This window comes from Diadema antillarum, unplaced genomic scaffold (genome assembly GCF_040938485.1).
Source record: "Diadema antillarum isolate AM-2024a unplaced genomic scaffold, OU_Dant_1.0 seq00000663_RagTag, whole genome shotgun sequence".
Lineage (NCBI taxonomy): Eukaryota > Metazoa > Echinodermata > Echinoidea > Diadematoida > Diadematidae > Diadema > Diadema antillarum.
Window position 1 is genome coordinate 40,684 of NW_027271575.1, and position 25,582 is coordinate 66,265.

Sequence of the window (25,582 nt, forward strand, 5' to 3'; positions counted from 1 at the left end):
AAATTCCTTGGTGTGACAATTGATAACAAACTTAATTGGAACGAACATACTAGTGTCGTTTGCAATAGATTGTCAAAATATGTAGGGATATTTCATAAATTGCGATTTCTCTCCAGAAAGGTGTTGCTTCTTCTTTGTAATATTCTCGTATATCACCTCAATCAAACTACTGTGCAATAGCTTGGGCAAATTCAGGTATGACCAATGCCAGGAGATTGTTTTTATTGCAGAAAAAGCTGGTCCGTATTATTCATCACTGTGATTTTCTCGCCCATACATCGCCTATACTTTTTAATCTGCAGATTTTACAATCTAATGATATATTTTATTTTCAAAGTGCAATTGTATGTACTTATGTTTTAGGAAGATGCTTCCAAAATGTTTGATGATCTATTTTCAAATGAGTAATAACAAAAGATATGATATGAGAGTCAAAGATAGATTTACACTGCCTTATGCCAGAATCATGCCATCATATAATTCTATATTTGTTAATGGACCAAAAATATGGAATGCTATTCCGGCTGAAATAAGACAGAGTTCATCGCTGAATATGTTTAAAAGAAAATTAAGATTACATGTTTTAAATCAGTATGTCGAAATTGTGTGATAAATTATTCTCTTATAAAATATGTCAGCGTGTGTGTGTGTGTGCGTGCGTATGTATGTGTGTATCAATTCATAAAGAAATGTATTCAATCAATATTTTGATACTTTATGAATGAAATAGTATGGGGACAGGACTTTTAAATAAGGCATAGCCTTTCTGTCTGTCTCCGAACACTTTCAAATGTATTGTATATTCGTAATGTTATACTCATGCTTATTGTGATCATTCTTTTCTTGTTATAGTATGGTGTTTTCAATTTTCTGTATTTTTCCTCTGTTTTTAGTGAAAGTGTTGAATAAATCTGAATCTGAATACACACATGAGGAATCTTCAAATGAAGAGTTTGGTGTAGCAAATGGGGCTAAGCGCCATTAAGGTAAGTTCATCATCAGTTTGAGCAAATTAAAACCTTTCCAGTGATACCTATGTCTTATCACAAGAAATCTTCTTGAAGTTATGAGAAAGAATATCCCATATTTCTTGTTATTTTTTGTTTTGTTTCTACAACAGCTTTAATCACAGATATCTCACATTAACAAGAATCGAGTTAACTCCTTTTGCAATCAATCGCTGCCGTGGTTCACAAGAGACATCAAGCGGGTATAACATATAAAATGTATTTCCTCCTGTATTAAAGCAAATCAGCAGATTCTGACACCAAAGTATATAATCATAACAAGCTTGAGATCACTTGCTTTTTATTTATTGTTTAATCCCGTTCCGGTGGATACCTTTTACCTTCGGTACACAACAAAGGTCATAATAACAATACGTATACATCACATAATATATGTATATGACTCACATTTAACCACTACGAAGGCAAACACCCACTCTAGCTTTAACCCGTCATTATTACAGCTGAACAGCCATCATCTTACATCATCTCATGAAATGCACTGTCTTGGCTTCAAGCATATGAAAATATATTTTGTTCTTTCCCTGAGTAAAAAAAAAAATAGAAAGAAATAAGATTGATCGAAAATCTAGAAACACAAAAATCGAGGAAATTGTACCGATTTGCTTAGATTACGACTTATACCTGTGAACATCTACGCACTCACATGGAATATACTCAGTAGGTGAAATGCAGCATAATATGATTACACACTGATACGCTAGTATCGAAAGTTTGGTGAAAGGTTTTAAAGAGACCTGACATGCTAAAGGTCAATGCACTTCGACTCTTGAAAGTCTATCAACTCTAATCGCTCGATACCAGCTTTCATCATTCCAAGTGAAGATGATCAATGAGCATGCAAACACAAATGAGTGAATTGACTTTTACAACTTCCACAGATCGAATTAATGTAGGCATTGATTTTTCAGATACAGCAGCTTGTGACGTCAACCTGTCGCGTGCTTCCGGTAATGAGTCGTGACGACATTGCCCAAAAGATGCCGAGCTCATTATAATTTGACTAATTATCTTCGGAGTTATTCTAATGCTTTAATTTGAATGCATTTGTCTCAGTGGAATCAAAGAAGAAAACAAACAAAAGAAAAATAAGTTCTCACAATTTGCACTAATAGTTCGAGTTGAATAACATACACTGAAATAGCAAATGTCTTATCACTGATCATACAAGTTAATAATTAAAATGGATGAATATATCTTTCAGCAAAGACATGACCACATACTTTTCGTTTCTTTTCTTATAACCAAGAGAGGGATATAATGGGGAATGAAAGCTAATATATTTATTATAGAGAGAGAGAAATTAAAATAGATAGAAAGATAGATAGAGAGAGGGGGAGGGAGCTGTAAAAAGATCACCAACGGGAGAGAACAAAGGTTACTTTGTTATGTATAATGTTTGTATAGTTTATATAATTTCATAGGAGAGAAGGAGATAAAAACAGAATAAGTGGCAGAAAGAGAAATAAGAAAACTTTACTATGACACGATTATGTTGTTTACCATTCTATATAGGTGAGGGAAAGAAAAAGATAGATAGATACATAGATAAATAGATAGATAGACAGATAGATAGATAGATAGACAGATAGATAGAGAGGGAGAGACGGGGGGGGGGGGTAAAGAGAGAAACATATTCTATCATAAAAGTTATCTAAGTCACGGATATAAAACACACAAATAGTTTACTCCCTCCAGCCACTTTGTAAACTATGTACATCTGGTCCCGACTCCTTAGTTACTTAAGAGGAGGCAGGTGGCGCATCGGCGTTGATGATTCCCAGTAAGATGTTCTTGTAGTCTCCGCTCGTGTCGCTTGTCACCATATCGGCCAGAGACGTGGAGTAGGCGGTCTGGAACTTTGCCTTGATCGTCCCTAGGTCGATCTGTGGAAATGAGAGAAAACGTGCAAACAAAAACAATTAAGTGACTGGGCCGTGTCAGGGAAATACTCTTTCATGTTTCACTTTGGAAATCATGACGTTAAAAGGGAGAATTACTCTATTGATGATAATGATAATAGTAATAATAATGATAATAATAATAATAATGATAATAACAATAATAATGATAACAATAATGTAATAAGGTTTTATTAACCCAGGGTAGCCTCTTCAGTGCTGCCACTGCTCTACCAGAGGGCACTGCCATTATTTATTACCCTTGCGTCGCCAGGTACCTATTTATACACCAGGGCCGAGAGGGACATGGTAGGTAAAACATCAACGTAAGCACTGGCCGGGATTCGAACTCGGGTCCTCCGATCGGGAGTCTGGAGTCTTATCCACTATGCCACAGCGCCCCCATTATTACCTTCTAAAAGATTCCTCGCTCCTCCTCCACGACGTATTGTCCCAGGTTAAATTAGAATCTATAGAGTGTGTATTACATCCGGGTCCGTACAGTAGAAATAAGTATTTGAAGTTTCTAATCAAAATGAAAGAAGCTAAAAGACGCTGTTAGAATACCTCAGAGCGCCCGACGATGATTCTGATGAGCTTTTCGTCCTTGGTACCGAGTCCCTTCATGGAGTAGTAGAGCCCATCAGCGTAGAAGGCAATAGGAGTATAGAGGCTCTTGACTGTAAGGGAGATTAAAAGGACGGGTAGAGCTGTTGTCATGGCAACTGTGATCACATCATCAGTTTAAGTATTGTCGAGGACCTGTTCTAAGCGATACTTTATGCGTTGTTATCAAGATCAACCCTTGATGTTTAACACTTGAAAAATCCGTTTATAGCAGAGTGGAAGAATTACGCGAATATCAAAATGCCTAATCAATAATACTCTTTTGTACATCTACGTTGTGAGAATTAAAAAAAGCTATTACCAAAGACGTAAAGACAACATGTTTACGCAATGCAAGACAATGAAAAATAACATGTCTATCACTCTTCCGGTTCTTCAACCCTAACAACCAACATAGCAATACGTTTCTGCTTTTGCTACACTGTTAGAAAAAAATCAACAAGGTTGTTTAAAATTTTAAACAACCACAAGTTAACCGGTGAATCGCTCAACTGTTGTTTAAAAATTAAACAACACGTAGTTGTTTAAACTTTTAACCCTTTGTTGTTTAAAAATTCTAAACAACTGTTGTTTAAAAGAAATTTAAACAACTGGGTTGTTTAAAAAAGTTGTTTAAAAATTTAAACAACTGTTGTTTAAAAGTCATTTTATACAACTGGGTTGTTTAAAAAAAGTTGTTTAAAAGTCTAAACAACTGTTGTTTAAATGTAATTTTACACAACTGAGTTGTTTAAAAAAAGTTGTTTAAAACTCTAAACAACTGTTGTTTAAAAGTCATTTTATACAACCGGGTTGTTTAAAAGTAATTTTATACAACTGGGTTGTTTAAAGCAAATATTAAATATTCATGTTTAGAATTTAAACAGTTCTTAATCCCATATTACTGTACAACTCACTTGTATATAAGCACAATAACACAAATGTTTATTTTTTGGCCAATTATATATTTCAGCACATTTTCACTGTCTATATCACTGACAGCGTATCATTAGAAAACCTTCAATCGGTCAATCTGTCCATCGATGTGCAAACTTATTACAAATAACAAATTGAGCCAATCAAGAATTGTCTCATCCATTTTCAAAATATATACAGAGTAACAATTCTTCTTATACAGTTAACCTTTGATAAGTCGAAGTTCTCGAGAACCGAGAAAAATGTGTCGACTTGCGCGGATTTAGTAAAAATATGCAGTTTGACTGCAGAGTAAAAATCACGAGCTTTTGTTATGCTTGAGTTAAGTGATTTCCCAGCTGAATTGACCTCGACTCATCTAAAGCTTAGTGTATTGTCAAATGTACATTTTGATTCCACTTACATACAAATGGGGCGCTTAACGCCGTAAAAATCACATTTCACAATATTTCAACTAAACTGCAATGACAAATTGAATTTGATACATGCATAATTAAAGAATTAATTATTACGCATAACATGGATGTGTTCAGCTTGAGATTATCTATACCTGTGCCACATTGAATATTTTGTTGCTTCATTTCTCATATTGTGTGGGTGCATGGGGACCATCAGTTGCCCTCAGATGGGTCCAAAAGGGCTAACTGAATGAACAGTACACAGAGAATGTAATTTTTCAGAATGCTTTTACAGTCCAATGCACACCTCACAAACACATTATCCAGTTTTATAGTGATCATACCCTGACAAGACAAGATAAATCTTGAATGAGTCTTATTTCCTGGAATAATTATCTGATTTTCTTAGAACCACTGACTTTGTTCTTGAAGTGTTTGTCACTATTACATGCGCTTGGAAATCTCATAAGCGAAGCATAAGGGAATGGCCCTCTAAGGATTTGCTTTTCTGTCCCAATACTGTACTTTGTTGCCCCACTAAGAAAATATTACTGAAGGTATTGCACTACACAGCTTCTCTATTAACTAGATCATTTTTAACAATGTTCAATTTGATGTAACAGCATTTGAATCATTTCAGTTGCAATGCTTTTGGGGAACATCTGCAATAGTAAGTCAGGGGTTATTAGATTATATTTCCTTGACAGTACAATGATGACTGTAAATATACTGCAGATGGAGAAACCATTCACATTAAGAAATAAGTTTTATCTCTTGTGAAAATTCTACTCCATACCTATATTCAGCATATCTGAACAGACCAAATAACATATACAGTACATTGTAATTATAATGAAACTTACTCCTGTTTACTGGTGTAATTTGAGAAGTCATACCTGCTACCAACACATACAGTTTTTTTTTTCATAACTGGGATGTGCCAAGTACAGCACATCTGTCCAGCAAAGATCATCTCAGTCACTCCTGTGATAGAGATGGCAGTAATGAAGATTACTCTATATACAATGAACTAAATTTATAATGGAAATACAGGTGTATACATTCTACGAAACAGTTCATCTTGAATTTCATGAAGGCCACATTCAGTACAGAGTGTCACCTCCATTATGCTCAACAGATATGAGGTTTTAATTTCACAATTGCTATAGTTCTGAAAATTGACTGTCATGCTTCAGTATAAACCTGTGAAGATCTTGCCCAATATTTCATTAAGTCACTACTATGCAAAATACCCTTTTTAATTCATTTCTAGCCCATCTTTATCACAAGTTTTCAAGGGCCAACATTACCCACTAATAGAACAATCTTCTCATGACCTTTGATCTTTCCATGTGACATGTATCCATTACTTATTGAGTTATAAACAAATAAAACATAGATACCAAACCTTTGCTTTGACGAATGACCTAAAAGTCAACTTTGTCAATTAAACTTCTGATGACCATGAAAATCTCATTCTACGCATCTAATCTTCCTGATTTGAATAGTTCAGGTATGTCCTGATCTCTCTCACAGAATTGGACGTCACTTTACCAGGCATTTTATACACAACTGTCTCCAAAAACTGCCAGGCAGCAAAACATTGAGCCTGGTACTCTACATCTAGGACATAATGCACTTTGAATGCACAGTCCACAGCCGTTGTCAAAGTTGGAAACAAGAATCCCTGTCTCTCTACAATAGGGAGTTTTTGCAAGCACAACGCAGCCGGGAGTTAAGCGTGTCGTATGCGAAATTTGCTTCTGCACATGATCAAATCCGAGGAACGTCCCGTCCGGGGGAAAACGAGTACAGTACTTGCCCAAAATAGCGTTCGGTCCCGATGCTGGGCAGGAGTGAGCCAGCCAGTCAGCCAACCAATCAGCGATCTTGTCCCCACGCCTCCGTCCTGTACAGGAAAGCGAAACTGCATACATATGGGGACGGGAGTCAGAGTACGGGGACTGTCACAAGTGATCGCTTCCTCGTATTCTCGGTCTTCGCGTCGTGTAGCGAAAACTTCCTAATGACAAAGGTTTGCAGTGGCTTCTTCCAGGATCCTCCCATCAGCAAGATGAAGGGCTGTGGTCTCTGCTTCCTGTCGATTTGTCCAATGTAGAAAGCCAGGTCTGTGCCCTCCTGTAAAATGAAATGGAAGTGGAAAAGAAACATGCATATACATCTCGATAAAATCTTGAAATAATCTACGCAGAAGTGTTGGGTTGAGGCATTGGTACAATGAAGTCCATCAGAACAGATATATTTCCCACACCTCTCCAATGTTCAAGGTAGAGTTCATAATAAAGTGCCTGGCCAAATTCTGCAACATTTCATTTGCAAACATATACCCTAAATTGGGTATATTATGTAGTATATAACATCCATGTACAGTATTACATTTTCTATTCTTGCAAGGGCTAACCATGACCTGGCTGAATGAATTTTCAACTGTGTGGCCTATGGGAACTTCTGAAAGGCAATTAGTTTTATTGCTGGCAAGCCCAGGCAAAAAGTATTATCAAACAAAAACTACTTCTGAATTGCATTTCATTATTTTGGGTAAGTTACTCTTTCCAATGCTAGTAGTATAACAATTTTGTCCACTTACATTGTAGGAACATTAAGGAGTATGCGAGGTCTTTTTTCTTTTTGGTATGGGGGGGGGGGGGGGACACCCTGTATCACATTGGATGTATATGAGTGGTATGTGATATATTTCCAGCATCTTGCTGAATATAATGATACCATAGGTCAAGTGCAATATTTATTGATGAATGGAATATTCCTTGTTGGCGACATTTGGGACCAATTTTGTATTTCATGCGAATTTTTTCCCCTTTTTATCAAAATGAAAAGGACATAAATGGACAAGTGTGTGATTGAGCAGTCAGGCACAAAATAAAGTAAATATGTATGTTGACTATGTAATATAAGATTTTTTTTTTCATTAAAAAAAATTATTGTGATTCACAGCACACATTAGCAACATAGTAAATTTGCATAAATATGTAGAATCCATGGACTAAACTAACAAATGAAAAAGCATAAACTGGGAATTTGTGTAACTATGGACCACAGCTTGATGATTTTTATATTTTGTATTGCAATGTCAAAGTCCATCTCATCATTTTAATAAGAGGGCAACACATCACTTGTTTTAGAAGATTAGCCTCCGAACAGTTAGGTACTTACAGGTTGAAAGTCGTAGAATAACTCCGACTCCTGAAAGGAGCACTTGCCCCACACCCTCGCAGTCCAGCCTCGGCAAACTAGCGGCAGCATGCTGAATGCAAGCGTCTCTTTTTCCTCTGTGGAGCAAAATGTATGACACAGGGGGAGTACTGTGAATGATAAGTACAAATATACCCTTTAAAAATATTAACACAATCAAGGCTGATAAAGAGAAATGCTGACTAGTATTAGCTCATATTCAGATGCTAGCTTATGTACTTATATTGTACTTGATTGCAACCAGGATTACTAACTGTGTGTGGGGGGGGGGGGGGGCTGTTTTCAAGTTGTTTGGAGGGTATTGTAGAAAATACTACACATTTTGAATGAGGGACTGATTCTGGCAACGGCATTTACTACCAAGACGGGCAAGTAATTGTGGATGAGTAGAGCCAAACTTGTAAGGCCAAGCATTAGAATTATAATGCTGTAATAATCATCATGCTATTCTACAAAGCAGCAATCAGAGTTACCATGAACTTGGATGAAAGAAAGTTGAATGGTGTTGACAGCCAGTGCCTTAATAAGAATAATCTTGCACTAATTTTAAGTGCTTAACAAAGACTACTGCAATATGAATGACATTTGGGTTTTTGCAGGAGGTTCATGTCATATTCTGGCATTGCATAAAGCAAGATCAGTTAATATGCATATATCTTAATTAGACTAGCAAGAGCAAGGGATGTTCAAGATCCAGTGATTTTTATTCCAAGTAGTAGGAAAAAGAATGCAAAAACTTTAATAGTTCATAAAAGACTTCTCTGTTAATGTTATCCAATAATGACAAAAGCTTGATTATCATGTGAGTTGATCAGGCAGTGGAGAAGAAAAGGGGAATGGTAGATGAAGGAGGCAAGGACAAACCATCCAGAAGTTTCAGTGTACATGAACTGTGTGGCCGTGGGGTGCTATAATGTGAGAGAGGGGCAGGAGACAGCCTCTCCCAAATAATTGTCCAAGCTGTAGTTACAGTCATTAAAGCTGCACTACCGCATGTGATACAAGGAGCGAAAGAAGCTTGTATGAGCACAATTAAAGATGTTCTGAATCCACATGTCATCTCTTGAGGATTCAGTTCCAGCAGGAGGTCCAACATGAGCTAAGGAGGGACAATCTCTGCCTGACTGGCCTGCCAGAGGGGGCTGAGGAGACAGAGAAAGAGCTTACTGAGGGCGAGTCAAATGTTGCCAAGGAAGGTGGCTTAGACATTTGGAAAGAGGACATCTCATCTTCATGATCTTGTCATCATCTTGGGGAAAAGGCAAGAAGGAAAGAGCAGGCAGATCAAAGTCCACTTTATTGCAAACAAAAGGAACAAACTGTATTCTGGGCATTCTAGTCTGAAAGGAAAAGAGAACATGAAAAGTGTGTACATCAATGAAGATCTAAAGGCATGCAATGTGTCACTCGATCAGTGCATGATAAATGCCAAGGAAGCTCATGATGTCGAATCGGCAACAAAACCAAATACGGGAACATGACATGCAAGTTGAATGATGGACAAAGCAGAGTCATCAAGAGTCGGCATGCATAAGCCCGGATGATCTCTTTGATATTGGCTTTGAAATTACAGATCCACTTCAGTTTTTGCAGGTTTTTGCGAAAGTCTTAGAAATTAATTAACAAGCATTGAATGAATTTCTCGGTCTAACAATTTTTTTTTATAGTCATGTACATACTGTAAGTATTTTGTTAATGTTGTTAATAAATTCACCTCAACTCAAATGCAAAAAAGGAGAGGGTGGTACTGGGGCTGTAGATTAGAATCTCTACACAGAGCAATACTTTTTAAAATGTACCTTGGGAAAGGCCATCGGTGTCACCCGTGTGATGAATAAGCAGCGTTTGCTACGATGGACATCTTGATTCCCCATACTAGAGTACTTTGTCAGCATACATGGCCATGCTGCAAACATCCTGTCTTCAGCCATGATCTCCTGGCTGAAGTCTTGCTTGATCTGTACAAATTAGGGAACAAGATTGCATTTGTAATCATATTAAGGGTGGCCCAGAAAGAATGCTATAAACCAAATGGAAAAAAATATAATACTCAAGTTGATAACAAAAACATAAATGATGGAGTGAATTATGCATGATCATTAGCTTCTGCAAAAATGTTCAATCTATAAACATTTTTCTCACAATTCAGTTTGTGTGAATTTGCACAATGTGCTTCGTTTGGTATGGAAATCTTGACAGACTGAGAAGAAAGCTCCTAATCTTTGCATAGAAACTTATTTGAAAGTGACAAAAGTGCCAAAAATTGATTCTAAACCACCTACCTACACGAAACAAATAGAACTCTACTAAGGTGGTATATTATTACTACAGGCATTAAGTTTACGTGTTGTGCATAGATTATATTGTGCGTTAAAAACACCACAGATCTTCATTTTCTATAGGGGTTCTAGGCCTTTTTTTCTACTGGAAGCTTACGTAAACCTTAATTCATCGAGCATCATTGATGGCAATGATGCTCAGTAAAGAATGAATTGCTCCAGCAAAAGTAGCAGAACTGAACTTGCACTTTAGTATTGGATTTTAGGGGGTTCGTTATGTTTACAGTAGATTTTGGTTGTACGGGTGGACGTACTACTCATCGACTGCCTAATGTTTATTTGCTTGATAAGAATATTTAACACTGAACACTTTAACACTGAAATTCATGCAAAAAACCTACGTGATTGAGAAAATCCAGAGCTAGGCTATCAAATGCCTATGTTCCCTTTTCGATTCGAAGTTTCAGTGCAAAAATATCGCCGTCGAACTTGCGTGGACTCGTTTCAGCTCCCCGCGGTAACGCTCCTTATTGAGATCGACCGCTGTTTTTGCATTGACAATGCACGCAAGCCGAGTTGTATTGAACACCGTGTTGTACGAAGCTTTTTAGAAACTTCCATAGACATTACATTACGATTCGGTGAAAATATTCATTCGAAATTTTGTCCTTGATTAAAACCATTAACTTTGTTAATGAACGGTGAATTTTCGCGTCTTCCCACACCATCCTCATCAACAGTCAAAGCCAATCCATTTGTATGTGTTTTGCGTGATGCAGTGAAGTGCGTACTAAGCGTTCAGTGCGCCAATTAATACACGGTCGGTTTATTACAAGAGGGTGGTCGATGTAGTAGGGCTATCATACAGCCGACCATTATAAGTTCTAAATTATGAGGTAGGAAATGATCGAGACAGGTCATCATGTAATTGAACTTAGTTAGCACTAGCAGTCTAAAACATAGCCTATTCTAGAATTTCTAGGCCCTAGCCCTTGACTAGGCCCTATATTGCCTAGCTAGGCCCTAACCGTTACGTTAGACCCTATGCCTAACTAACTTGTTAGATTTCTACATCATCGAACTCGGACACTGCGCCTATAGAAACTATTACTATAATTGTGCATGATGTGATACGGTGCCTGTTACAACTTAGAATACGGTACTGTAAGGTGGTTACTAGTATTGTCTGTACAACGAATAGGCCACTGTACTGTGTCAACAATGGGAATATTCCGTACGCTGATTTAGATGATTAGTTTTTGTAAAGGAAATTCGTATTTTATGTGAAGTTTTGAAAATGTATGTAAGGATTGAGGGCCAGGATTGAATTATGCAAGTGTTTATACAAGCACGAGTTGGTTGAAAAACATACAAGTAATGTAGTGGTCTACGTACCGGTACAGACGACCTAGTCTTAACGTTTAAGTTAGATCTAACGTTACATGCATGAAGGCGAGGCGTAGCGCAGCCCGGCCAAGAACCCAAAGCGTGAGCCGTGACTAGCTTCATACATCATGCAAATTACAGATGGGCATGAAGCGATGTAACTATCAGTTAAATAAATAAATACCTTGGAATGACTGGCAAAGTTCTTCTATAGCTAGACCCCATTTGCTGAGAATGTTCGTGACTCCATATAGTTGCATCGCAGTCATCGTCACCGCCGTCCATCATGATGAATAGTCGCGCTACTGGGCTGTACATACGTACATATAAACGTGTGAGAACTGTACGTGTGTGTGTGAGGCGCGGTGGCCGCCACCCCGGCGGCGCGCGATCGATTGCGACGCGGTGATTCGACGAAGGATATACATGCAGGCCCGCTGATTGGTTCATGACTATCACATGACTTTTGCCCATCAATTTCTAAACAACGTTGTTTAATCGTTTGGACAATCATTCCGAATTGTTTTTAAACAACCGCTGTTTAAGGCAATCAAGCTCCAATTTTCTATATTTAAACAACATTGTTTAGAATTTTAAACAACAATATTTTAAACAACGAAATTTTACACAGCGTTCTAGCAGTGTAAAGTTATATATGAGAATATTGGGTACTAGCTTATTTATAGAAAAAAAAAAACCACAAAAAACGCCCAATTCAATTGAAGGGATGAAATATCATCAACACTTGAACATAATTATGATCATCATTCAGTTACTTCCTTGGGTCAAATCAAATGAAAAGTGCTTCCCCGTATTCTTGGCCAGACATACAATTTTGATAGTCAGTGACAGTCACGTTTATTGCCCCAGAGTAATGACTTATGAAGTTATATAACTTATAACTTATATAAGTTATGAACACACGTCTATGTTTATTGCTAAAGACTTCACGCTCTTCAATCACATGATGATAATTCATTAATTTTCCATGACCAACAGCCCGACCAATGGAACCGATTAAGGTACATTATATATTTTTTAACGCATTGCACTTACTCATGACCATGAATGCAGCCTTCTGTTCTTCAGACATCGCGCTGTCCTGCACAACTTTCACTAAGCTCTTTTTGGCTGCAACAAATCGCTGTGAGAGACAAAGCAAAAGAAAAAAAAACAGATATTAAACCGTCGTCTGTGATAGGATGAATAAAGAATGTACATTTTTACAGCCGAATTTTCAATTTATTAATCTCTTTGTTGTTGTTGTTGTTGTTTTACCATGCTTGAGAGATCCCAATTGCTAGCAAGAGACCCTCTTCTTCGTACATATTGTTCACCGTTTCCTTGCATGTGAACATTGATAAAAGGATTCATTATCTGGAATGAGGCTGTTCAATGTTGACGTTTACTTAGGTTTCTCCTTTCATATTCATATTTGTCATTGCGGATGGTGTATAAAGCATCAGTGAGATGTGAAGCAAATGTAAAAGCTGCTGGCGGATGAAAGGAAGACTAGATAAAGTGGGCGTGTACCTGATCAGCTTGCTTGAACACTTCAACCAGGTGAGAGATGCTTGCTTTGCCGAACACCTCGTCAAGTCTCTCATTGGGTAGTTGCCAATCCTTCGGGTCAGTCTGCGAGTAAGTTGCAGAATCCCAAACGAGTAAATGATTATGACGTCATACTCACGAAATCCAAAATACGTAAATGATTATGACGTCATACTCACGGCAAACGTTACACTCAAATGCGAAAAATGTTGAAAGTAGCGCCAATGTATTACTTTTCAAAGCAAAGATATTATGTTCAATAACGTATAATACACTCCGTAGAAGTTTTGTCATTGTAAGAAGATGAGCTAATTGATGACTTAAAAAGTCCAGCGCAGCAATAAAGAAAAAACGGATTGTTCTTTTTCCTGTAATGAAATATAAAAAGACTGCATTATATCATTCTCATCATCATCATTAAGCAAAAGTGTATTCCTAACAATGAGGGTAGTAATTGTTTTTTTTTTTATACCGGCTGAATAAGAACATAAAAAGTATCATAAAATAAATACAAATGAACAAGAGAATAATATTGCCCAGTGATATCACCAGCTATCATTTTTAGTGGCTTTAACTTGGCTGCCACTGATATTGTCAGTCGAAAACATTGATAAGTACATGTAACTACCATGCGTATATCACTTAAAGGTAGGGAATCCCATTTGCATGCCTTAAATGAAGAGTTGCATAAATACAGTGGTATGTTGAAGAGAGTATCATTTTAGAAACTCCCATAAAGTATTGAAAGTGGCAGGTAACATTTAGTACATTTTTATTGACCGTTAGATTTTGAATTGAATTTTTTTCGGGGCTCACCGTAAATTCCAGTACATTACTAGGCTACCTTTGCAGACCCATGCACTGCATGTGTGTCCATCATGTATATTTTGTGAAGAAAGTTCATCAAAACTTACAAACATTTCTATATACATTCTTGCCACACACTCTATATGTTATTACATCAGCTCTTATACTTTTAGATTTGTGTTTATAGATAAAAATACAGAAGACTGCAACAAAAAGGCTTAAGTGTGGCTAACACACAGAACTACTGAGTAGTTGAGTTTTGTGCATTATTCAAATTGTAGATAACCGTTGACTTTCAAATTTCTCAGCAGAGGCCTAAACAAGTCCCCTGAGGTTCATATTTAATGTTTTGCTGCATTTTGGGAGGTCTGTAAAAGGTATCCCCTACCTTTAAGTTATCACATATTCCTCAAATCGTTTCTTTTTTCAGCCGTTTAATTCATGCATACAATGCAGCTGTGCACTATACGTGTCAACCTCGTGGCCTAATCAAGGGTTCGCATGCAGCTTAAGATAGGGATAATGACAAAAAGAAAACAGTGGGGCCTGATAGATAATATGCTATACAATCTGCAGAAAGTGGTTATGGACGCGACTCTTGAAGGACTGCGACCTTCTGTCACTGCTCGTGCCTACAATGTCTTCTGTTTAAGATGATAAAAATGGATTGATCGATTTTGGCATTTAAACCATTAGTAAGACCGTTTCATTCACTCTTCTCTCTTCATCGCACTCACGTAAAATCTCCAGACAAAAAAAAAAAAACAAACAAACAAATTTAGACATGCTATTGTAAGATTAAATCCAAAATTATCCATTGTCGATCTTTCTCACCTGTACGAGGTAGTCCGCGTCAGTTTTGGCGTACTCGGGGTTGGCGTCCGGCTCAGCTGAACGCTCACCCTGAAATAGTGGAAAGACACAAAGGTTAACCCACAGCCTGATAATAATCATGTCCTATTACAAAATCACTGAAGAGTTCATAGTATCGTAGTGAACAGATTGCCTAGATCCGAATGCATCGAAGATAAACTTTGAAGACAAAGAATGTGACTGGGTCATTGTATTTGATGGCAATACTTAATATATTAGGTATCTATTTCGTTGATTTTCCTTTCTTTTCATGAATTCACAGAATAGAGAAAGTTTACCCATAACGAAGCAAGTATTCGCGTGAATCTAACCACATTTTTGTTGGTGTCACGTTCAGCGTAACCCCCCCCCCCAAAAAAAAAAACAAACAATATGTGTGTCAGTAGAAATGGAAGTGCTTGATCTCTGAGGTATAATTATACTTCCTTCTTAGTAGCGCAATACAGGTGATCATGAAAAGGAATTCACCGACAAAGAAAAATCAATACAGTGTCTGAAATTGATAATATCGAATCCACAATATTGCAATACACGTCTAGAGCAAAATCGTCCAAGTAAGTGCCTAACGTTTCATACGACATGCAGATTGAGAGGAGGCATATCACGTGATAAGACTCCGTGGTCTGTACGTCACGTGATAAGACTCCGTGGTCTGCACATCACGTGATGACTCTTTCGAAAAGTTGCTTTACTTAAAGTGTCCATGCATAAAACTTCCCTGCTTTGCGGTTTTAGTCTTTATTCAGGAGTAATTTCAGTGCGAATAATTATTTTCACGTAGGGTTTTTTTCCTCTCTAATTTGCCCTTAGACTTACAGCGATGATGTTGCCGAGTACGGTCTTAAAGGGACTGTCCAGACCATTCATGACGTCATCTGACATCTTTGTAGAAAAGGCTGAGTAATCAAAAGTCAGAACAATGTTCTTTAGAAGTTAGATCATAAAATGGGTTCTTGATTTGATATCATTGGCAAAATGTTTTAAAAGGACAACCAAGAAACATAATAAAAAGCAATTTTGGACTTTAAAACCACAAAATAGGATAATACGTCATTAATATATTTATATCAGTGTTACTTAAAATAGTAGCAATAACACATGACACAGCAGGGGGTATTAAGTTGATATACATGTCAATGATACCTTTGCTCAACATGAATGGCTATGAAAATAAAGTTCTTCATAATAATAGTTTTTCGATATTGACAACGACAACAAAGTAGTGTGATCCTATCAATAAAAAAAAACCAAAAAACAAAAAACATGATCTTAGTGCGAAGACGAGTATTCATTGCTGAATCTACTATCGTTCACCCTTCCGAATTCACACGGAGAAAAATGATTGAACGCTCCATTTTTATACGCCAATGTTAACAATGCGGTTGAAGCATTCTCAGCAAAACATGTTAATATTACATCTTTCAGATACGCCAGACATCGGCCAGTGATTGGATAAACGTGATCACGTGACAGGGGTAATACGCAAAATTTTTAACGGGAGATTCAATCCTTGCGACCTTTGCAAACAAAATGATGATTGCTGTAGAAATCACAGCTTCTGCTTTTTAGTAAACGGATATGACCCTTTCCCATCTGTGACAATCTAGCCATTATAATGAGTACATACATGAATTATATAAATTCGTATGTTAGGTATATATCGGTGAGTGCGTGTGCACAAAGGCCTATCTACTATCATCTTCTCTATCTATCTATCTCTCTCTCTCTCTCTCTCTATCTATCTATCTATCTATCTACCTATCTATCTGTCTATCCATCCATCCATCTATCTATAACATTATAGGCATGCTTCTGTATTAGATTTTGACATACATGATTACATAATAATAATAATGATAATAATAATAATAATAATAGTAATAATAATAATAATAATAATAATAATAATAATAATTATAATTATAATGATAATTATACTAATAATAATAATTGCATTTAAATGGCACTTCATACTGGTGTTTCTAAGCGCACTGGTGCTATTCATAAAAAAAGGCTAGAAAACACAGTAACATTAGCAAAACCAGCATAACAGTAACAAAAGAAGAAGAAGAAAAATGCATGTGATACAGTGATATAGTAATTAATAACTGACTGTGTGCGCCTCCAGGAAAAAAAAATACAACTGATTAAACAGATGAGTTTTGAGAAGAATTTTAAATGATTCAACAGATTACATTATTACATCTGTCTATACTTGCCTTCATTGTACGCCGCCGCCACGGCCAGAACCTCCTACATTCGCCAAAAGAGCGTAAAGAGGGAGACATTTAATAGCAAGTGTACTATAACTTCTGACGCTCCTTGCCTACATTTCAAAGTATCATCAGAGAAAAATATGCACCACTGAAAAGTTCTGATTTCCAGAGGGAGAGTTCTTTGTCTTTTTATTGCTTGCCGTTCCATTCAAGAAAATCGTTTCTTTATCACTGTTCCAACATTGAAAAGTATCAGAACCGAAGTGATTATTATATCAAAGGCAACAGCCACCACTGTCAGAGATGCATTCGCCTGGTAAAATGCAAATTAGTATTCAGCTATAATTGTTTTGTTGCATAGAAACTGCATCAAGTAATCTCTTTATTTTGATATAATGTTGTATTCAGACAAGTGTAGTGTGAATGAATTTAAGAATTTAGACCCCTTGTTTGACGATTTCATGCATACGTGGTAAAACATTTGTGTTGTAGATGACACAAGGTAGATAGTTAGAGTCATTCTCCGGACAGTGGTGTAGAGTGAGGAATGATTATAAAGAGGAAAATTCGACAAGATTACAAATAAGGGCAGATGACCGGGGCCATTTTGTTTTTAAGTTTTCCCATACATGTGTATGTATACGGAAATAAATGAAAAGATACTTGGACATCTCTTTGATTAAAACTCAAACGAAACAACAAACAAACAAACAAACACACTAAAAACCGACTGTTAAACTTTCAAAGTATTTCTGAGCTGGTTAAATGTTTCAGTATATCAGTGGTCAAGTCGATTCTCATCTTAACTACCCTTTGTCAAAAAGATACGCTGTTTGGCTTGTCAGTACTAACGTTGCGAATATTAATGATTATACATATTACATCTATTTACTATTTTTCTTTAGATATATAGTTATAATGTTCATTGCAAAAAACATCAAGAACTTACAGTGGGCTTGAGAGGGAAGATTATTTCTAGAAGTTGCACGGACTTGCAGTCACCATCCTGGAATTCAAAGTATAAAACACAACAATATTTATGTTTTATTTAGATGGGCATAGGTTATGTATATTGGTAAGCAGTCTGCAAGCAAACATACATTTTGAAATACGCACGCACATGAATGCGTATTACGTTGAAAAACTTGACTTGGTCAATACCGCATAGAATTGCGCATACACATTAGGAGGCCAATTACAGATAGAGGTTATGAAAGGGCTGACAGATTAATCTTTTGTCCATAGGTATTGTGTGTGAAATTTACACACGTTTGACTTATTGGCCATGTTGGCACAGAGAGGGTTACTGTTATGCTGGCAGCATAATTTGAATACATACTGCAACTGATTGACAAATTGCCCTCCGTCGACGTAAATAAGCACTGAATTGAACAGTGTTTTAGTAGGAGGCCGTGATAAAAGATCATGGGCGTACAATCATACTCGAGCGGGATTCGAACCCACGACCTCCTGATCCCGCTCAAGTTGGTATGTACGCCCATGATTTTTTATCATGGCTACTACCAAAACACTGATCAATTCAGTGCTTATTTACGTCGATGCAGGGCAATTTGTCAATCAGTTGCAGCAGCTGCTGCTGCTGCTGCTGCAATGAAAGCATCTCGACGGAAGAATTTCATGAACTTGAATAAATACATACTATTATGAACGAGTTTCAGTTTTGTGTCTTTGTTGGCAGTCACGATACATAGAGGGCGCTATGACGAAATTTTGACAATGATTTACTTTGAGGATCCTGTTGACGAACTTGGCCAGCATGAGTGCCGGGTCGTCGAGCATACAGCTGACTGTCAGCCGATAGTCGCCGCTCAGCTCGTCCTTCAGACAGTCGATCAAGTTCTGAGGGAAGAGAGTCACATATCGCGTTTCAACAACAGGATGCAATTGTCAACCTATGCCAAACGGCTGCCGGTAAAACTACATACAACGTGACAAGTTTACCAAAGTCTAACTGTTGGTTTTTTTCCCTGTATACCAAAAAAGGACGAACACTGCACTATAGGGCTCATTATAGTTCAGTCGGTAGAGCACCAGTCTTGCAAACCGGAGGTCTCGGGTTCGAATCCCTCAACAATACAATTTTCTTTGCTCAATATTTCACTAATAAAAGAATGTATTTAATTATGTTAAAAGAGTTAGCTTGATACATGATTAATCATTTTGTCTATACGTCAAATCTACTTCGTGGTTAAATTGGAAGATTATAACATCTCTTACGACAATTTTAACAGAGAAAGTAGAGCGTCATGTCTCCAGGACAACAACATTAAAATTCATTGTTCTTGGGGGGAAAAGTTAGATGGCACTTCAAAAAGGAAATAGTATAGCTAAAAATTAACTTTCTTGTTAAGCACACACGGATTATAATACAGCTGTACCTGCTTATGATCAAATATCTTCACGCACGGTAACTCGTTTCGAAGATACTGAACTTGCTAAACGAGACCATATTTCTCTTAAAACAATTTTTAAAAAAGGTAAGAAATCCAATTTACGTGGTCGATGTATTTACTGATAAATTCCCTCTGTTAGGAGAAAGGTGTCATGTTGGACTGTAACCTTTCATCGCATGTAGAGTTGTTGTCATTGGTCACACCTTCATTATACGTCATAGTATTAATATCGAACCTCCTGATCGATTGCATGGTTTTGGTTGCTCTTAAATTTCATGACGTTTCTAATTCATCCTAAATGGTAAGTCATGTTCACGACACTTCAATTATTCATAACACTGCTGTTCTTTTAAATGAGACAAACATTTCTTTATGACCACATTCGTGTTTGGTCCCACTCTACTCTAGCCTCTTATCGAGGGCCCTGGCGCTGTTGCAGTCTGTAGAGTAGATATAGTGGCGAGCCTGATTTTGATATAGACTCTACGGACTCCAAAGTTACAGAGCGGCCAGGGCCGTCGGCAAAGCCGCTAAATGTGCTCATACCTCAGTGTACTTGGTCTTGTAGGCCGCGGCTATCTCCTGTCGCTGCGCGTTGGAGCGTTTCGTCATAATCTTGTTGATAGCGTCCTCGTCAGTACCTGGATTGGTCGGCAAATCAACACGTGATTATGACGTAAGCTCGTTGGCTCTGAGTTTGCGCAATTAGTGTATACTATACTTTCAGGCAACACATTCAGTAACACACAGCACGTAGAGACAGACTATACCGTCACGTACGCTTAAACATGCAACCACTCAAATATATCAAACTTCCCAGTCGTCACCTTCGCATTGCTCGCTCACATTTGCTCGCTCACAACATTCAAATTATTGCTACGCACTTTAACAAGAGATGAAAAAAGCGACTTAGAACAACTTCCTTCAGAATGAATTGATATCACCTGCACCTTAAAATGTGTTAAATCTGATACAGATCTCAAATCAATTACTTCAAGTGATAAATACCAAGTAAGATATCTTGCATAGAATACACATTCTTATGCATGATTCATTCGCGTTGAAACTTAAACGAATGAAAACGAAAGAAAGAGGGGAAAACATTTTAATCACAGCGTGATGTTACAAAAGAGTAAGTGCACATTTTAGTATGTCCAGTGGAATGACAGATATGAACGCAATTACGAAATTGTAAAACAAAACAAACTGCTCAGGAGAATTACTTCGCGAAGATATCTGCAAACACAACCTTAATAACAACCAGATCAAGAAGTAAACAGAGAAGAACATCAGCACCTGATGCGCATAGCATCAACGACATTATCGTCACGAAGACACATTACAACTTCCTTCCTTAAAGGACAAGTTCACCTTCATAGACATGTGGGTTGAGTGAATGCAGCAGTAGCAATATTAGTAGAACACATCAGTGACAGTTGGAGCAAAATCAGACAATCCGTTAAAAAGTAATGCATTTTTGAAGTTTCTGCTCAGTCACGGCTGGATGAAAAGACTACTATAGCTTGTGATGTCACATGAGTACAACGATATAAAGAAAGAATAAAGAATATTCAACATATTTCCCTTTTTCTCGCATAACAAAAGAACACTCGACTTCTCTCTTTCAGAAGGCAGGGGGAATAATATTACTCTTAACATACGTCAGTAGCAAGTCGAGGAAATGTGCACTTTATTCAAAAAGTAAAGTTTTGTGAAATTCTCTTTTTATTTTCCTTATATAGTTGTACGCATGTGACATCATACACTGTAGTAGTCTTCTCTTCCAGCAGTGACTGCGCAGATACTTAAAATATTCGTAACTTTTGAACGGATTGCCCAATTTTCCTCAAACTTTCACTGATGTGTTCTACTAACATTGCTGCATTCTCTCAATCCTTATGTATATGAAGGTGGAATTGTCCTTTAAAAGAGTTCGATTCGGAGCGCAGTCAAGTTATAGCTACCGGCTGACGTCGTTGCGGATCTCCGAACTCCGAACTATCTTAATTTCCTTTCTTTCTTAAAACTTCAAGTTTCTTTTTCTACTGTCATCATCCTACCGACTCTAGAGTCAAAGGACATGACTATCAAGATTTGTCAACTTTACTTTAAAAGGGCTGTCAAAAGGGGGCATAGTCATTATGGAGGGAAAAAAATCTAAAAGAAAAAAAAAATGAGATCAGAGGTATAATTCAAAGCATCATAAATATAAGAACTCACCGAATCCAGCCATCGCATTCTTCAAGGCTTCGGCGTCAGCATCCTTGTCAAACGGGTCGGCAGCCGTGACTGTTCCCTACGAAAAAGAAGAACATATTGATATAATTCATCTACTACCGAATTTAACATGTGGGAAATACATGTATCTTCTGTAGTAACGGATAAGCAGACAAACGTCCTGATATACGCCCACACCGTGAAGGATGCAGAAAACAATGAAAATAAAAGGATCCGACCAACGCAAAGATCCATACTAAATCTATGTAATACATAATCATCATATCAGACTAGATTTAGGAACAATATTACCACTTTGAAAGAGCATAAAAACAGACACAGAATGGACATGTACACACACATACACACATACCCAAAAAGATGTTGCAGGACGCAGATCACATCACGATACTTTTTTTTTGTACGTAAAGTGATTGATTTCATGTGTGACATTTCGTTAACGTTTCATTATTAGACGTTTTCTTTTTCTGTTTGGTGAATTCTCACGCCGTACGCGGCCCTTCTTGCTACTAGCGTCTGTAATGCTTTGTAAAAATGAAGTAATTGATGTGTGGGAGTTGCAAATGACAGCTAAAAGTCTAAAGACATTTTCATGTATGAAAAGATTTAGTCAGCAAACTTAATCTTAAACTTTCTGCATCAAACTCTCACAACTCGAAAAGTCTTCCCTAACAGCAAACTTCTTGTACTTTAATTCACTGTATTTTACTTAATCACAATGTTGTACTGATTTTGTGTAATTTTAAATACGTAAATGTTTTAATGTAATTGCACTTTATTTTTTAAATGAAATAAATGGAAAATATATCTAACGTTATATCGGCGCATGCGAGTAAGAGGTACCAGAAATTAACTATAATAAACAGTAATAAACTTCCTCATAGGTAGGTTGATGCTGTAGTGTTTGATATCTTTAAGACCAAATGGAGCCCTGCCTGCAATTTCCTTCAGAAAAAATGTACATTAGAAGTTCACATTAAAAAAATCCATTCATTACAATCTACATGAAATTTTAGTTTTTGAATAAACTAATCATGATGGATTCCTATGGTATGTAAGGACAACAATGAACGATTCGATATCTCGGTAAATAAAATTGTTTCTACAGTCATCGTTTGACATTGCATCCGTATGGCGTATGCTTAGTGATTTCGGTGACTGGAGAGTATACAATTATATCTAGCAGTTTTCTCCGAAAAGTAATTATGGACAAGATAATGAATACATTCAGAAGTTTACACGTAAAGGGAACAACATCTTAGTTCAGGAACTTCGTGATACTAGTAATTGCAAACTTCTTAATGCTACAGCTTATAAAAGGGACAGCTAAACTTATAAAGGGACAGCTAAACTACTGCCTCATCAAAGTTATACATTCTACAAAGGAGACGCTTCACATATAAAAAAGTAACCAGTCTCTTACCACATTAAAGAGTTATTCACCTTTATAAACATCGGAAAAGTCAAGAAACCCTTCGAGGTATCTCAACTATTTTCCTATCATTTGCAACCTCTTTGGGGACAAAGCTTACCGTGCTCTCTACAATATTCTCTATGAGCGCGCGGTTTACGAGTTTCAATAAATGTTCGATCCGACGCAGTGAAAATTATAGCGTATCACATCGCAAACATTTAATTTCCTGGGATTTCCCTCACCGTAACATCTTGATTTAACTGACAACCACATCATCATGATGTTGTTTCCTGGTGAGTTGGTTATAAAAATATATTACTTTGTAAAATGGGTAATGCCCAGCCCGTTGTTAACACTTACTTCACCAATGAGTAGAGAGTGTGGACAAATTTCTCATGCATATCCATGGACAGGAAATAACGTGGCATACAAAGGATTAAAAGAAGCAAAGCTATACCTTACATCACCAATACATTTACGACGGTACTCCAAAGTTATTGTTAAAAAGGTAAGATATTTCTCGATGGCTTACGTCGCTGACTGATTGTCTTCTCTAGCGTTTGTGAAGTCATGAATAAGCGCTGGGTAGAGTAATTTTTGAAGGAACAAATGTAAATTGACTATCCAGAAAATTCATAAAAGCCATTCTGATATTAAGCCTGAAAAATTGAGACAGATGATACTAAATGTATAAAACGCGACAGAATGTTAAGGCATATTAGGCCATTCACGTGGATGATATCAGAAAGAGCGGATCAGTGAGGGGAGAGAAAAAAAAAACCAAGCAAACCTGGAAATCAATAATGGACATGTACATTTCGGATGCTGGAGACTTAATCAAGTGTGGCGGATAATGTGGAAATATTAAGGAAATATACAAATTTACTAAAGTGCAAGTGCTCTCTGTCAACAAAATATATCTTGAAGAAAATGATTTATTTTTACCCTCGCGATACGAGGGCAAAAATCGAAATCCTCACAGTTATCTGAAGTCCAAGACCCTTTAAAACAGACATGAAAAAAAAGACTAGGAAGAGAAAGAAATTAGTAAATCTACAATCGAAGTGAAATATTTACGACTGGCGTGGTCGATTCGGTAGTTGGTGTCGGAGCAGACATCGTGATGTTTTGGAGACCGATGAGGAGCGCGGGGAAAGAGAAAGCAAAGATCAACCTTTCGGCAAGACGGCGAAATGCAGAGTGAAGCCGAAAGCAGCTGTTCGGCGAGTGACACACCCAAGGAAAACTATTCGTTTTGGTCTCTAACCTTCTCTTAATCTTTCTGTCCCTCTCATTCTATACCCCTCCCCCCCCCCCCCCCCCCCCCGCCACACGGGCCATATTGCTTGTTTTTCTTTTAGTATAATTCCGCATGTATCTCAGTTCTTATTCGTTCCCTATTTGTTGTTTTCGGTACATGTGATCAGGCAGAAATGCCGACGCACTGTACCTGCAGAAAGCAATGACCTTTATTGACCAGACGTGACAAATAACCTGAGACCATTTTCAGGGTATTTGACAGTCTTGTTACAATACCACCACTCTTACGTCCTTCCCAACAAACAAGAAACAAACATATAACGAAATAAAAAAGCATACAAACAACAGACGGAGGAACAGATCCTCATGGAAGAAAAATTATTTTTTTTTTAAGAGAGGCCATCATGCAAACTGGAACCCGCATGTAGCATATCATTTACAGACATAGACAGATTTCCCGCTACACAAACTTTGAAGACTTTATAATCATATACATTTCACACATGACTGCTTGCTCATGTCATATTATTTCAATCAACAATCTACCAGAATAGCATTCACAGTGTATGCTGAATTGTTTGACTCCACTTCGAGCTGAAGTACAATTGTGGTTTCTCTTCTTTGTAGTTGCTGTAGTTTTTTTTTCTTTTTTTCCTTTGATTTCATGTCACTTGACATTGGTTCTTCTTCTGTTTTTTTTAAATCGGTTTGTAGCTTCGTTAATTCATTATTCGCTTTCTTATTTGTTTTCTGAGGGTCCTATTCCGTACAAGCTTTTTAGCGGGACCCTCTATTTCCAGTCCCATCTTTAATCTACTTGTCCAATGTACTATATGCATTTGTATATTATACATTAAAAGAATACAATCGTGTTTTCTTCATTTGTTAGTCATATCCACACGTACTTCGTTAATTCACGGGGGGGGGGGGTGGTGTAATTATTACAAATGATAATATATTCTACTTATATTACAATGTATCTAATGTCTCTGTTTATTTGATGGAAATGAAAGTATACTTTAATCTTGAATCTGATCATGTTGT

At 37.1% G+C, this 25,582-nt stretch overlaps 1 protein-coding gene across 1 annotated transcript; it reads right to left on the reverse strand.

The window, feature by feature from the left end:
- Positions 1 to 2,770: 2,770 nt before the first annotated feature.
- On the reverse strand, positions 2,771 to 24,397 carry LOC139736818 (annexin A5-like). The gene is made up of 9 exons (XM_071647480.1): positions 24,356 to 24,397; positions 21,847 to 21,922; positions 20,173 to 20,267; positions 18,959 to 19,072; positions 18,162 to 18,218; positions 13,299 to 13,400; positions 12,822 to 12,909; positions 3,497 to 3,609; positions 2,771 to 2,914 (listed from the first exon to the last, which is right to left on the reverse strand). The coding sequence occupies exons 1-9, from the start codon at positions 24,395 to 24,397 to the stop codon at positions 2,771 to 2,773; spliced, it is 831 nt and encodes a 276-aa protein (XP_071503581.1).
- Positions 24,398 to 25,582: the final 1,185 nt, after the last annotated feature.